Genomic DNA, 16,932 nt, shown 5'->3' on the forward strand with positions numbered 1-16,932 from the left:
TTGCTTTAACTTTTCTGGAGAGCAGTCTGGTTGTTGTTAGTTACCATCAAGTTGATTCTGACTCATGACGATCCCATGTGTGCAGAGTAGAACTGTGCCCCATAGGGCTTTATAGGCTGCGACCTTTTAAGAGCAGATTGCCAGGCCTGTCTTCCAAGGCACCTCCGAGTGGGTTCAAACTGCCAGCTTCTTGGTTAATAGGCAAGCACTTAATCGTCTGCACAAGTTTTCTGGAGAGCAGTCTGGAGTATGTTTCAAAGGCCTTAAAAAAAATACCCTTTAACCGGAAATGTCACTTACATCAATTTTTACACAAGGAGATAATCAGGCAATTGTGCAAAAATGTGTTACAAAGGTATTCATTGTAGCATTATTTGTGTAGCAAGGAAGTAGAAATAATCTAAATATTAGTAGGAAGGTTGATTAAAAAAGTGATAATGCCATAAAATGGATTACTCTGTAATTACTAAAAAAAGGTAAAGTAGATCTAAATATGTTGACATAGAAAGATTTTTTAAAATACCATTACATAAAAGAGTATGTTACAAAACAATATGTATAATACTCTCTTGTTTTTATTTAAAACTTCATGTATATTTATAGAGGTAAAAGTCTGGATAACTAAAATATTAAGTGTCTTCCTTTTGATAATATTATTCAAGAGCATTGTGTTCCTATACTTTATTTCAGTAATTTCATTTGTAGGGATCCCTTCTAAAAAAATTATGAATAGTGGGAGGCACAGAAGTGTTTACCACAAATATTTTTAAATTTATAATAGCAAAAGTATCAAAAAATAGCAGAATGATTAAGAAATGTAGTGTACGTGAATTATATCTCAATAAAGTTTTTTTTTTTTTTAATTGGTTTAAAAATCTCCTCTGCCTACCTAGATTTTGGTTTTCCCAGTTTGTTTTTGCAGAGGATCAAGGTAGAATTAGAAACTTATCTAGAAAGACCCTCTGAAATATTGCTTTCTGACCATAGTGTCCTTCGTCTTCCTTTCTCACAAAACCTTTAATCCCGAAACCTTTAATCCTTGGGCTCTTCCTAATTCCTCCTGTCTTCTAGCCAGCTCCTGGCTTTATTTTCTTCCCTTTTATTCCCTCCTCTTCTTTAGTAGTCATTTTAAGTAATCTCTCACCAGCACCTCCCAGTGTTTCCTTCCTCCTCGTGGTCTGCCTCTGCAACTCCTTTTGCCAGTTTGAACCCCAGGATACGTGTTGTGTATACGTGTTGTGACTCCTTACTGCTGCACATTCTTGGAAGGATGTGCAGTCATTAAGACTGTAGGAGTTCATCCTCAGCTGAGCTCTTAGTATAGTTTGGTAATTCTTAATCTCTTACCACCTCCTTTTAACATCCCTCCCCCCGACCCCCCGAGCTCCTCAAAACTTACCACACTTACCTTGTCACCTGCTCCCCACTGTGTATTAGATGCCTGCCTTTACCCCTTTATGGAGAAGAGATCGGCCATCAGACACACTCGCTCAGCTCCTGTCCCTCTCTGTCTCTGTCTTTACTGCTCTCACCCCCTTCCCTTCTGTCTTGGAGAAAGATATTCCACTACTCATTTCCAAAGCTAAAACCTTTATTCTTTAATTCTCTTCTTTCTTCTTCCAGGACCTGTGCTTCGTTTTTTCAGTCAGTTGTCTAGCCTCTCTTAGAGTTTCATTCCCTCGTAAAGTGGACTTATCCTCTGTCATTCAATATTTAAAAAGTCTCTTCTATCCTAAAATTCCTTTTTCTCATTTCTGACTCTTAACTGTTGCCTTGCATTTCTCTTTGCTTTACTGCTATACTCCTTAAAAGAATAGTCTGAATTTACAGCCTTCCTCACCTTCCAGTCAGTCGTGGACTACTTCATTGATCCATTTATCTATTCACGTGCCAATACTCCATTCGCTTTTCAATCGACCGCCGTCTGCTCTCTCAGACTTTTATGAGGTCACCAGCCTGCTTGCCAAAATCAATCGCCTCATTTTAGTAGTCATTCTACTTCTTACACTCTTTAAGCACTTGAAATTATGCTTCCTTCTTGAAAGTATGTTCTTCAACCTTCACAGCCCTATTTTTTTTAAATCTCTTTCTCCTAATATCTCTATTCTCAGACCCCTTTACCCTTCATTTATTGTTTAAATATGTGTTCCTCAGAGTTTCCTTGATGTTACTATTGTCATTCTATGCATTTACCCTGAATGATAACAATCTATTTTTGTGGTTTCAGCTATTATTTACGTACTGATTATTTCCAAATTTTTGTCTCCAGTCTCAGCTCCTCTCCTAAGCTCCAACTGTATTAGTCTAGCTTCCTACTGCATGTACCCAGATGCATCAGACTTCAGTATTAATATATGTGAAGTCCTGCACTGCCCTTCTAATGCATGTTTGTCTTTTGTTCCCCACTTCCAGTGGTAACCTCGTTTATTTAATTAAGCTAAAAACCTGGAAGCTATTCTTGATTTCATTATCTCCTTTAATGCTCATGTACAATGATTAGCAAGTCTTATATACTCTTCCTCTAAAACCTCTTCCCTGTTAGAACCCCACCCCCCATTTGTTTTGTCCTTGGCTGTTTCCCCTCTATATTGGGCCCTCCTTGTCTCTCAGTAGCTTTCTAGCTGATTACCCTCTTGCTGCTGTTAGAAGGGTAACTAAAACATAGATGTGGTGATATTATTCCCTTTCTTATAAACCTTTGGTGGCTTTTATTGCTTTGATGATCATGTTTTCAAAACCAAAAATCAGTACGATTTGGCCAAAAAAAAACTTATGTTCTACTTTTAGTTTGAAGAGGAAGTCTTAGAGATATACTTTAGACACTGAGATATCAAAATTCTCAGCCACATCAATAGATTGTTGTCATGGAAACAGGCAGGATATGATCACTGTATCAGTTACTTATTCCACATACACTTAAACACCTGCCATGTGCACTATATACGAATATGTGCTGGTAATATAAAAATGAAAATAATATAGTCCCTGCCCTCCAGGTGTTAAAAGTCTAATGAAAGAAATAGATATGAATGATTGCAGCAGTTTTTGTTTTTTTTTAATAACTAGAAATTCTTGCCAATTGCTGTGGGAACATAGAGGAAGTCATAATGAATTGAGCATTTACTGTGTGCCAGGCACTATGCTAATTGCCTTATATACAGGTAGTCCCCGACTTATGGTGTTTTTTAGTTACAATGAACCACACTTCTGACCGTCTTTTTTTGCACATCTTATCGTTAGTAATATGTACTACGTACAACATTGCAGTGCGTAATTTGCTGATGTTATCATTCTCAGATATTCAGTCACAGATGTTCAAAGATCAGATTTATAAAGATAACTAATAATAAAAGTCAATAAACTATAAAAAATAAAGGTATTCAACTTACATCAGAACGGAGTTGTCAGAACAGATCCCTGTCGTAAGTCGGGACTACCTGTACATTATTTATGAATTTTAGAACAAGATTTTTTATATGCGAAAAAAGAAGTTCGGAGAAATAATCCACCTAACATCACACAGCAAATAGCAGAGCTAAGATGCAATTCAGGAGTGTCTGATTCCAAAGCCCCTGCTTTTACACATGTGCTGTGCTGTTTGACTTTTCCTGGGAGGTCAGCACACGCTTCCTGGAGGAGATATTTAGTGTTGTATAATACCTCATCATCGTCTTGCTCAGGATTTTTCCATTTGTTTTAACCTCATCCTATGCTTCCTGTCTGACTTCTACTTTTTCTCCTGCTAGTCCTTGTCCAACCCCACACCCTGCATTCTATAGACATGGTTTTTGTTTTTGTTTTCAGCGCTTGAAGATGTTGTTCCATTGTCTTCTGCCTTCCATTGTTTATGACAAGAAGTCTGTGATCATTCTAACCTTGGTTCTCCTATAAATGTGTCTTTTTAATCACTGGTTTTTAGCAATTTCATCATGATGTGCCTTGGTGAGGGTTTCTTTGTGTTTATCTTAGTCGGGATTCACTGAGCTTGCATCTTTGGGTTTATAGTTTTTATCAGATTTGGAAATTTTCCAGCCATTAATTTTTCAAATATTTTCTCTGCCTTGCCTTTCTTCTCTCCTTCCTCCAATTACAGTGTGTTAAACTGCTTGATACCATTCCCACAGGTCACTGAGGTTCTGTTTATTTTGTTCAGTCCTTTTCTGTTGGATCTCTGTATTTCAGGTTGGGTGGTTTCTATTGCTGTCTTAAAGTTCACCGATTCTTCTGCAGTGCCAAGTCTGCTGTAAAGCCCATCTAATTAATTTTTCATTTCAGCAACTGTGTACTTCACTTCCATGTAGTTCTTTTCATACCCTCCATTTCTCATCTTGCTATGTTCATGTTTTACTTCAAATCCTTGAGTGTCTGTATAATACTTCTTTCAAGGTCCTTATCTGCCAGCCATTTTGACTACTACTGTCATTTCTGGGACTGTTTCTATTGATGATTTTTCTTTTGGTTGTGGGTTGCAATTTGTGGCTTTTTCAGATGTTTAGTATTTTTAATAGGATGCCATACATTTTCAGTGTTACAGTGTTGAGCAGTGTAACAGTCAAGGTTCTCCAGAGAAACAGAGCCAGCAGGAGAGAAGGGGAGAGTGAGAGATTGATTTATTTTAAGGAACTGGCTCACACAGTTGTAGGGGCTGGCAAGTCTGAATTGTGTAGGGCAGGCCAGAAGCTGGAAACTCCAGCAGGATTTCTATGTTACAGGCTTGAGGCAGAATTCCTTCTTCCGGGAAACCTTCGATTTTTTGCACTTAAGGCTTCAACTGATTGGATGAGGTCCATCGACTTCATCAAGGGCAATCTCCTTTCTTTAAAATCAGTTGATTATAAATGTTAGTCACATCTAGAAAATACCTTCTTAGCAACATCTAGACTTGTGTTTGATCAAACAACTAGATGCCGTATCCTAGCCCAGTTGACATAAAATTAACCATCACAAGTGGATTTTATGGTTCCCTATTAGAGACTGGCAAAGTTTGTTTTGGCAAGGATTTAATTTAATTGTGGATCAACTTTGTTAGGACAGTTCCAGGACTAGTTTTGCTTTAATATTAAAGGCATGACCCTTCTGGGGGGTCTGCTGATTGCCCCAAGTGTGTGGCATAGTTTTACTACTTTGGATGGACAGAATTCAGATAGCTTCCCATATCCTCTGTGAACTCTGGGAATTGCTCAACTTATATTTCCATGGCTGTTGTTCTTTGCCTGACCTCATAGAGTTTCATCCTGTGCATACGCATATAAGCGTTTGGCCTAAGACTCCAGCATACCACAAAGCATATTTCTGCAGCTCTTTTTCTCTCCCCTGCTAGTGCTTGAAGGCTCAGACATACTTGTTTGTAATTCATCTTTCTATCCCCTGTACATAGCACCCAACACTCAAACCCGTTGCCATCTAGTCAATTCCGACTCATAGCGACTGTATAGGACAGAGTAGAACTGCCCCATAGGGTTTCCAAGGAGTGGCTGGTACATTCCAACTGCTGACCTTTTGGTTAGCAGCTGAGCTCTTAACCACTGCACCACCAGGGCTTCATACATAGCGCATTATCTAACATATTTGATCAATATTTATTGAATTTGAATAGTGAAGGAGTAAAGATCCAAGCCGGCCCTCTCTAAGCAGGGTAAAAATGGAAATGCTAATTTAGATAGAAAAAATATTTGGTGTCTGAGATTGGGAGCTGTGTTCTAGCCAAGGTTCAGGCAGCCAGGGAAACTCAGTTACTCTTAGCCATTAAATTTCCTTTATGTGACTATGTATAATGTTGGCCAGGAGATACTTATCACATAACTTTCTCAGGAACTTTAGAAAATTGAAATTTTAAAGTTCTTAATATTTTTTTTGTTAAAAATAGCTTCTGTATACAATTTTTTAAGTTAAAATTTCTTGAATTATTTTATAAAGAATTTTTGGTAAAATGTTTGATGATGAACTGTGTTTCTGGGTAATGTTAAAGTACTAGCAGTCATCCTGCTACAATTAAAGGGAGGCACAGCAAAACCCTTAGTGCTTAACTAGGTTTCATATGAAGGGAAGGTGCTTTGTGTGAAGTAAGCTTGTTAATATTCTTATATTCTCTGTTACCCTACTTGACAGATGCTTTTAACATCTCAAATTGTACTTCAGTAAAATTACATTTCATTTCATTACCTGATATGACAATTAGTTTCATTAACGGGTAAAGCTTACATTTAAGCAGGGTAAAATTATGATTGTACATTGTACCAGTAAAGTATGTAGTTTTAGCTGTGATTCAAGGCTGCCTTTTCAAACTTACAGCCTGCATTTGGAGTACATTCTTGAAAACTTTTAGAAAACTGTGTAGTTGGCAATTTTTTTTGTGTGCTTATGCGGTCTACTTAAATTGTTGAGAGAACAAAGAGAGGCACCCCTTTTGTTAAAGCAAGAATGGGTAAACATTATAGTGGAAAGAACTAATGATAGCTGCTCTTAAAGAAACCCTAGTATTTATGTAAATTGACCTCTGTTAAGTTTTATTGCAGATAGTAGCAATGAGCTAAAGGGACTCAGATGACAATAAGCTGCAATTGAGAAACTTTTTCAACCAAAATTCAGCTCTTTGTTTCAGTTGAGGGGCACGGACGGTTCTGAGTGTACCTGGCAAACCTTGGCTGGTCTGTGCACACGGCTGTGTGCCTGTGCTGCTTGGGACTTAATTGGCGCAGCTCATGCTGCGTTGTGTTTCAGCTCATCAGATCCATAGTATACTGTACTTCTCGGCTGTTAGTAATTCACTCTCGAGTTTTCTTGCAAATGTTTACCATCTCCTTTCTTATGAATTATTTATTACTTTATCTATGCCTGAATATGTGCTAGCCAGTCACAGTTAATTACATAGAAATTATTTTTGATGCTTTCAAATATTAGTTTTTATATTATACATGAAATATAATAAAAAGGCAGTTGTATAAATTTAACCAAAATGTAAATCTATCAGCCAGTGCGTGCATTATCCTCTTTCACTTTCATGACCTGCAACTTTTAAGCTAAATTTAAGTCTGCTCTTATTCAGTCTTAATGAAAAATTGTGTTTCATTATATGGACAGACTTTGGAAAATAGGCTGCATTAACAAAAAAAGAAAAGCACTACATTTTTAACATGTAATGGAAATTAATAACTTTTGTTTGATATAGTTACATGGTTGTTTTGGATTATATATTTCATGTTAGTATTATGTCAGCTTCATGGAGGCAAGCCAAAATTTTTTAAATGCATAAAGAAAATTTTAAGATATGCCATCGATTGTCATTTATGGTAAGAATGATTTTTTTTAAATACATAATGTCTGCCGAAGAGAAATACAAATTGAAACAACAGTGATTTTTCTCTTATCGGCGAGATTATTAAAAAAACAAAACTGAGAAGCTTTGGCCAGAGAGTGGAAGAAAATATAAATTAATACTGCTCTTTTGGTAAGCAGTTTGACTGTATCCGTTAAAATGTTAAATGCACATCCTCTTCCACCCGGCAGCGTCATTCCAGGTATCTACCCTTGAGAACTCCTGTTACCTGGGCAGACAAACATGAACGTGCCTTCTCATCACAGCATTGTTTGTAATAGTGAATAATTAGACCAAACTAAATGTCCTCCAAAGGGGAATGGTTAAATTATGGCTTATCTGTTCACTGAGATACTGTACGACAGTTTCAAATAATAAAGTAAATAGATGTGTAAAACCATCATGGAAAGACTAAGAATTGTTGTTGTTGTTGTGTGTGCCGTCAAGTAAATTCCAACTCAGAGCAACTTTATAGGGCAGAGTCGAACTGCCTCGTGGGGTTTCCTAGGTTGTAGTCTTCACAGGAGCAGATCACCAGGTCTTTCCTTCCACGGAGCCACTGATGAGTTCGAACCACCAGTCTTTTCGTCAGCAGCTGAGCACTTAACCATTGTACCACCCGGGCTCCTTAAGAAATGTTAAGTAGGAAAAAAAGTTGTGGAACAATATGTATCATATGTTACCTTTTTTTTTTTTTAATCCATAAAACTAATATTTTAAATGCATTTAAATACATAAAAAGGCTTTGGAAGGATATAGTATACCAAAGCGATAACAGGACTGACTTCTAAAAGGGGTGCCAGGATTGGAGAAAGGGTCTTCAGTGAAAGGCTTTTGCTTTAATTATTTGGGTTTTTTTTTTTACAAAAATAATATTTTTGTATATTCTATAACCAAAAATTCTTGAGAAGTTTTTACTTGAAGGTATGTTAATATATTTTGTTATTAAAGCTTAATTCTTGGAGTTGTTAGACTGATGTTTTATCCAGCTTTAGAAATGCTCCTAGCCCATGTTAGAGACTGTACATTTTTATGAAAAATAAAAAATGGATTTAAGCATGTAGATGGACCAAAAAGTTTACACACACTCCAATTATAGTTTATTTATATAAAGATACTTAATGTGCATAAATATTAAGGACAAAAAAGGCTAATTTTTTTTGTTAGTCATTTCCCTTTGTAATGAAAATGTGCTCTGTCCTTCTCTAGTGCTGCTGGAGGTGAAATCTTTGACCAGTGTGTTGCAGACAGGGACGAAGCCTTTAAAGAAAAAGATGTTCGAAGACTCATGAGGCAGATTTTAGAAGGTGTTCACTTTCTACATACTCATGATGTAGTTCATCTGGATTTGAAGGTAAGATCTGTAACTGCTTCACAGTTTTGAGGTTGCTAGAGCTAATGATACTCCAGATGTAGAATATTTAACAGTGATTTTTTGAAACATTTATCAAGTCTGTTTCATTTGGTAACAAGGATATAAGAGTTGAGACTTGATTCTCATCCTCTTACCAATTAGTTTGATTAGGGAGATAAAATGCTTATGTGTACAAAGAAAGATAATTAATAATACAATGCCCAAAAACTGGAGCTCTGAGAATATTCACATCTGGGGTAGGTGAAGGCTTCCTGGGAGAGACAGGACTTGAGCTAGACCTTTTTAAAAATTAATTAGATAGGTAGAGAGGAGGAGAACATTACCTCACAAGAAGTAGGAATACTTGGATATGTTTGGGAAAAATAAATGGAATTGAGAGACTAAGTAGAAGATATGGAAAATTGAGAAAACGCCAGATATCAGGAGTTTCAAATGTCATGTTGAAATGTTTGAATTTAATTTTATTATAGTGGGGAGTTACAGATGGTTTTCAAACAGGAAGATTTGAAAAGCAGTGTTGTGTAAAATTAGACAGACAACAGGAAATAGAATAACTTAGGGAATGAAAGAGGTTAGAGACAGGTGTATTTTTAATTTAAAATTGTCAAAAGAAGGAAAGAATAGAGGAATGGAGGGAGGGAGGAAAGAAAACACAAGAGCAGTATATTAATTATGATCTGTTCAAGTGATCAGAAACATCAGCTAAAACTAGGGTAAGCAAAAAAGGAAATTATATTGTTTAAAAAGTCCACAGAGAATTCTAGCTTCAGTTATGGCAGTATCTGTTCAGGGCTCAAAGAGGGTTCCCAGTACTTGGCTTGTCACCAGCCGTCAGCTCTGCCTTCTCAGAATAGCAGTCAGATGGTGGTAAGATGGATGCTGCTGTTTTAGCCTAGCATCTGCCTGGAGGTTCAGCAGAAAAGAGCTGTCTCTGTTCACAGTGGTTGTTAGGTGCTGTTGAGTCAGCTATGACTCATAGCGACCCTACGTACAACAGAACGAAACACTGCCCAGTTCTGTGCCATCCTTACAATCGTTGTTGTGTTTGAGCCCATTGTTGCAGCCACTGTGTCAGTCCATCTCGTTGAGGGTCTTCCTCTTCTTCGCTAACCCTCCTCATTCCCAAGCATGATGCCCTTCTCCAGGAACTGATCCCTCTTGATAACACGTCCAAGGTACATGAGATGAAGTCTCGCCATCCTCACTTCCAAGGAGCACTCTGGCTGTGCTTCTTCCAAGACAGATTTGTTTGTTCTTCTGGCATTCCATGATATATTCAGCTATTCTTCGCCAACACACAATTCAGAGGCATCTCTGTTCACTAGCTCCCTCAAAAGGCCTGAGAATTCACTCTGATTAGACCAGTTACCGTGCTAAGGGGTGCAGGGCTTTGACTGGCCAGGCCAGTGTCAGGGTCATATGCTCTAAGCATGAAGGGTGAGCCTCTGCCCCCATCTTTCACATGGGCTGAGAGTGGGGAAGGATGAATCCCCAAACCAGTTCTCTTTCTGATGGAGAGCAAGTGTTTGGGACAAACAGTAAATGTCCACTACATCTTCTTAGAAATTCCTTCAGGCATCTGTAGTAGAAGTTTAAGATCCCCGTTGACACTCTGATGGTTGCTTTCGTATCAAGTCCAGGTGTGGCTGTGGGGAGATGCAACAGTCCTCAAACACAGAACACATCACAGTGATTCTAGTTCCTACAGTTTATTTCACTTGAAAGATAACTTATCAGCCAGAGGCACTAGGGTAAGGAAAGAAGGTAACCTAAGAAAGCTGAAACTCCTGGACCCCAAAAAGGCTTTCCTATCCTAAACTTCTACAGCTTCATCTCAGACCATATCATCTACCCATGTATCTTGACTTCTGCTGTAGTATGCCCTCTAGCAGAAAGTAGATGCTTTATGGCGGTGGTTCTCAAACTTTGGTGTGCATCTGAGTCACCTGGAAGGACTTGTTAAAATAAATTACAGGGCCCACCCCAGAGTTTCTGATTCATTGTCGGGCCCAAGAATTTGTATTTCGATCAAGTTGCCAGGTGATGCTGATACAGCGAGAGCAGCAACCACATTCTGAGAACCACTGCTGTCAGTAATTGCTGTTAGTGTCTATTGCATGAAGCAGTGCTTTCAAGGAAGAGTGTACAGTGTGTATAATCTGGAGGTTGGCCCCTAAAGTAAACTGGATAATGTTCCACTCAAAATCAGTAGAACGGTAATAGATATGCCCTTCAATACTAGTTTTCTACAGATAAATACAGGGGAAACAGAACAGTTTGGAAGCTTTCTTGTTCTCTTCTGAAAGATGCCAATTTAAATTCACTTTGTACACAGTTATCTTTTTCAAAGATATTAATACTTTAGGACGGGCTAAAATGGACAGTCCCAACACGGTAGTCCATACCGTAGTGACAGTGGCATTATTCGAAGGCACATGTGGACCTCTGTGCACCCACGTAGTCCCAGGATATTAATGCTGAAGTAGTCTTGGAGATCACCTAGTTTAAACCCTGCATCACAAAGATGACAGAACTGGGGCTTTACTTTTTCTTAGTCTGTTGTCAACATTAAAAGTTCAAAGATCCTTGCAGCAAGAAGTATCTACCTAGTTCTTGCCTCAGGAACATTTACTAGAGAAGGATGGTCATTCAGGCCAGACTTCAGTGGACTCATACTTTAAGAAGACTTAGTATTGCCCATGTAGAAGAATTCCCAAAAGAAATGTCTATGCTATAGTTTTTTCCATGTTTGGTTTTACAGACTTAACTTTGTAAGATTGTATGTTTGTTTTATTTTTTTAAGATGTTTTGCTAGTTTTATGATGTTAAGAGGATTTCTAAGAACAGAACCCTGATTTAAACAACATTGCACCTATAGGAAATGAGCATTCAACTTAAGGCAGCTCACCCTATGACCATTATTCAGGAACTAATTAAGTCAGTCAGACAGGTTGCCAACACTGTGTGTCATGGGTCTTTGATGTTACTTGAAGCAGTCAAAGGTGAGTATTAAAGTCTTGACTACCAAGCTCAAGTGTATATTTATACAAGGAAATTACATCCCTTTCTCCCCCATATGCTCAGTATAAATCATATTCATTTTTCCCCCAATATACTTGGTGTCATCGCGTCTTCGTTGTGTGCCGTCGAGTCTGACTCACAGTGACCCCATAGGACAGAGTACAGCTGCCCCATACGGTTTCCAAGGCTTTAATCCTTACAGAAGTTGATTGCCACATCTTTCTCCAGCAGAGTGGCTAGTGGGTTCGAACTGCTCGCCTTTTGGTTAGCATCTGAGTGCTTAACCATTGCACCCCCAGGACTCCTTATACTTGATATAGACTTCCAAGTTTTCAGGAGGCCTTGATGATGATCATGATGGTAGTAATGGGCCTTCGATGTTGGAAACTGGACTCTCTGTGTTTCCTAGGCCCAAAGGAACAAGGAGACAAGGTGGTGTGAAGGGTTCACAGCCTTTCTTCTGCCCTCACACTGTTCCCATGTGCAGGCAGGCCTGTCTTCAACCGAGATGGGGTTGGTGTAGCAGCATGCAGGTGGGAATGATTCCTACCAAAAGGTCATTTCCAGTTGACTTCTGTGAGTCTGGGCAAAGAGAATCCACTGTCCTATACCTTTAACAGTCATCTTTCCAGTGAGAATTTATGCTTATAATTTATGTTGACTCTCAGTCTCTGTAAGATCTTGAAGGACTAAGCTGTTAAAAAGAAAATGTTATTTTCCCTCACTGCTTCAAAGCTAAGGATGTTTTCTTATGTTTTAATTCTGCAAAACATGATAATCCCAAGATATATGGTAACTTTCACTTAGTAGACTACTTCACCCTCATTCTGGTTAAAATGGGAAATTCCTGTCCTGGAGTCGAAGTTAGTTAGTAGTTAGAACTATTACACGAAGACCTGTTGCCGTCAAGTCAGTTCCCACTCAAGTGACCCTATAAGACAGAGTAGAACTGCCCCCACAGGGTTCCAAAGCTGTAATCTTTACGGAAGCAGTGGCTGGTAGGTTTGAACCACCAACCTTTCGGTTAGCAGCTGAGTGCTTAACTGCTGTGCCACCTAGATAGTTGGCCCCTATAAACAAACTCATTGACACCATGGGAAATACAGCAGTCAGCTTTCAGGTCAGCCTCTGAATGATCAGTTTGCCAAAAACTGATTGACTCACTGAAAACTCTCAGCCAAATACTGTAAATTGAGCATGGAAAATTCTTTCAGGAGTAGCAGATACTGATTTCCATTAAAAACCCTTTGCCGTCGAGTTGATTCCGACTCATAGCAACCCTATACGACAGAGTAGAACTGCCTCATAGGATTTCCAAGGAGTGGTTGGTGGATTTGAACTGCCAACCTTTTGGTTAGCAGTCAAGCTCTTAACCACTTCGCCAGCAGGGCCTCAGATGCTGATTTAGGGGTTTCTATAAATCCACAAAAATAGAAGACAATAAACTTGTGATTAAGGGAAAGCCCGTTAATTTGCATGTAAAACATTGCAGGAGTGACGAATCTGAGGAGAAACATCTAGAGCAAAGTCAGGACAAAACTAAATGTTCCTAAATAGTCTCATTAATTTGGTAAATTAGTCATTCAGCCAAGTGGCCTGCTTTTACTCAAAGTGGCTCTTTGTCTTGAATGATCCTCTGCTGGTTAGCTCTTTCAGCAGTGTTACTACTAGGTATTCAATCATCAGCTTGTCTCTCCTGTTATTATATTGTGTGGTAAAAAGTGGAGGAGCAGGCTAGGATGTCGAAGCTGGGACTTTCCCATCTGAGATTTAAATTGAATCACTGGTAGTTTAAGCATGAAGGTATTATTTGAAAGTAGGGATAACATAAAACATTTCTAAACAAACAGCCCCCCAAATTACTTTAGCAGGATTGTTAACCTATTTTCTACATTAACCTGGGTTCTAATAAGTAATTTACTTGAATGTTCCTTGCCTGATAAAATGTTCCTGAAAACCTTGTCCATGATACCTTAAGCCTTATTAAGCAAATTAACCTCAACTTTACAATGATCTTAGCCTTATCCACTGGTGATTGTTCTGTAAATATAAAACAGATTATGTACAAAGGTGAACATGCTAAGATAAATAAAAGGACTCCCCTGAAGCAGGGAAATCAGGTTTCAGAAAGACCACTCTACAGCCATTATGTATTTGAGGGCTGTCTGTAAGTTTCCTTATTGTCTCCATTAACCTTGCTTCGTTCCCTTACCACTTGGGGCTCATGCATTTTAAATAAAATGAAGTATTGTGTGGCACAACTTCTTTATCCTGAACTGGATTCCCCAGAAAGGAGGCTTAAACAAACTGTAAATGCTAGGGTACCTTCTCTTTATTCAGTTTATTGAATATATTCAGTTTATTGGAAGTGGGCACATTTCACCATCGAAGAACTGACAGAGATGACAATCCTGTCATTGTACTCACCGTATTTTACGGAAGTAACGAGAGCCTTTTGCGTTTATTTACCGTCTGCCTTCCCCACCCCCCACCTGTGCGAGGCACCCTCACAAGCATCACCATGCCAGTACCCTTCCACAAGTTGCTGTAAAAAAAATTAGCATATCACAGGGGGCGGGCATGTCTGGCAAAAGAACACAGAAGGTGTGTGTTATTTGCATAAAAAATATATTTGATTTAGAGGAATAAAACCTTTTTAGAAGAAAAAATAGTTGTAGTCAGAGCAGGGTACAGTTGATAGTGGCTACATAATAAACATTAATGGTGAAATTCCACGAAAGAGCTCTGATTTTTATGAGAAATGTGTTTTTCTAGTAAACCTCGCTAGCAACTGTTTAACTTCAGTTTCAGAAAGTCTCCCACTTCAGTAGATCACGGAGGCATGTGGTTGGGTTTAAATTTCTGATATAGTAAAACTTTAATAATTTGATCCCACTAATTTAGAATCAGTGGCATTACCAGCTAACCGATTTATTTATGTTAAGTGTAAACAAAATGTAAGGGGAGAACATGTAAACTATTTTGAGGGAACAAATGATATTTAAGAACAGAATGTGCATGTTAGACTGATCACAAACGAATCTTAAGATGTGAAAATACCCACTTAGCAAGACTTCACTTGGCATTTTGTATGTACTAGCGCAACCCATTGCTATTGAGTCGATTCCGACTCATAGCAACCCTATAGGACAGAGTAGAACTGCCCCATTGAGTTTCCAAGGAGCACCTGGTGGATTCGAACTGCCGACCTTTTGGTTAGCAGTCATAGCTCTTAACTACTACACGACTAGGGTTTCCTTGTATGTGCTAGAAAGGATAAAACATGTTTAATGATGAATATGTTATCACTGAGCCAAACTTCTTCCATCTAATTTGCCTGAATAATTGACATTTTATTGTACTGTAGTTCATTAAACTAATAAAACTAAAAATTACCTTGAGGAGTCTGAGGACTCATAATCATGATGCTGTATAGGTGTTTGTTTTTTTTTAAGTCAAAGACTAATAAAAGAGACACTGTGGCTTTATAATATGTTCACAAGTTTATATTACCAAAACCTCTAACCATTTTATCATTGAAAAGAGAAATCGATTCTAAAACTGATCAATAAATTGAGCATCCTCAGTCCTTTTCGGGGTGGAGGGTGCATTTTCTGGTTTTGGGTATTTGTAGCAATTTAGCATGCCTCTGCAGTTCAAACTTAGATAGTAACAACAATTTGTTGTTCTTTTTTTGTTCAGTTTTGTTTTAAGTTTTTACTATAGCCAAAACTTGCTATGATGAAAAACAGGTTTTTGTACAAAATTACAGATTACAGTAAGCCACAGTATGGTTGTTTTCACTATAGACAGAAAGGTGTTATTTTCATAAATATATTTTCAGAATGAACTATCATTATGTAATTGCATAGTGGTGATAAATTAGGACATTGTATAAGAGATGCTAAGAATTCCCTTACCATTTCTTGGGACATCATTTAGTTTTTTTTTTTCTTTTTTTAAGAGTTTAGAGGTACACTGTTTAGTATGGTAGCCGCTAGCCACATGAGGCTGTTGAGCACTTGCAACATGACTAGTCCAAATTGAGATATGCCCTAAGTATGAAATCCACACCAGATTTCAAAGACTTACTATTGAAAATAATGAATGTAAAATATCTCAATAATTTTATACATTCAGTATATGTTGAAAAAATAATATTTTAGATATGTTGGGTTAAATAAATGTATTATACCTTCTCACTTATCAACTCTCTCGTTATCCAACATTTTGCATTTATGACAATGATAAAAAATCTACTCTCTGACTATTTTGCGCCTTAACAACATATGTCTGGCAGTAATGAACACCGAGGTGCAAGACGAGAGAAACACTGGCTCTCATGGTTAAAGTTATGTGTCACCTTGGCTAGGCTATGATTCTCAGTGGTTTGGCAGTTATATAATAATGTAATATGGCAGTTATGTAATGATGTAGTTATCCTCCATTTTGTGGTCTGATGTGGTCATCCTCCATTTTCGCATAATGCCAATTTTGCATAACGACCTGGTCATTGGAACCTAGCCATGTTGATAAGTGAGGAGAGGGTGTACTAAAATCAGTTTCACCTGTTCCTTTTACTGTTTGTATTAATGCTAGTATAAAAGTTGCATTGCATATGTGGCTCGCAGTACTTTTCTATTGGACAGTGTTGCTTTAGAGGATATTAAAATATTTTAAAAATTAAAAAATGTAAATACCATTTGGCCTTTCAGTGTACTTCTCAACCTATTGTGTAATCCAGTGCTCCTTCCCACCATTTTACTAAAAATGACTGTCTGAGAGGTCTTTCACAGCTTGTTTATTTGCTATATTCAGTAGCTTCTTCTTAGTCCTCATTCTTGCCATTGTCCTGCTTGACTATCTTTTTCCTGACTTTCTTAACTACAGTATTATCCCTGGGTTCTTAAACTAACTCTCAGACTGTTGTTTCCCCCAGCTTCTTCTCTTATGGACTGAATTATGTACCCCTAAAATATGTGTTGTAAATCCTAACGTCTATGCCTGTGGCTATAATCCCATTTTGGAATGGGTTGTCTTTGTTATGTTAACGAGGCAGGATTAGTGTAGGGTGTATCTTGAGTCAGTCGACCCTATAAGGACACAGTAGTACTGCCCCCAAAGGATTTCCAAGGAGCAGCTGGTGGATTTGAACTGCCGACCTTTTTGTTAGCAGCAGAGCTCTTAACCACTATGCCATCAGGGCTAAATGGAGCGGAGC

At 38.1% G+C, this 16,932-nt stretch overlaps 1 protein-coding gene across 3 annotated transcripts in view; it reads left to right on the forward strand.

The window, feature by feature from the left end:
• The window catches only part of STK17A (serine/threonine kinase 17a), a 39,927-nt gene that overhangs the window by 12,792 nt on the left and 10,203 nt on the right, over positions 1-16,932 (forward strand). For all 3 annotated transcript variants that reach the window (XM_004383963.2, XM_023738315.1, XM_023738316.1), the window contains exon 3: positions 8,525-8,669. In XM_004383963.2, the coding sequence (XP_004384020.1) occupies positions 8,525-8,669 (145 nt within the window). The remainder of the gene's footprint in view (positions 1-8,524; positions 8,670-16,932) is intronic.

The sequence above is a fragment of the Trichechus manatus genome, unplaced genomic scaffold, assembly GCF_000243295.1.
Source record: "Trichechus manatus latirostris isolate Lorelei unplaced genomic scaffold, TriManLat1.0 scaffold00114, whole genome shotgun sequence".
NCBI classification, from domain to species: domain Eukaryota; kingdom Metazoa; phylum Chordata; class Mammalia; order Sirenia; family Trichechidae; genus Trichechus; species Trichechus manatus.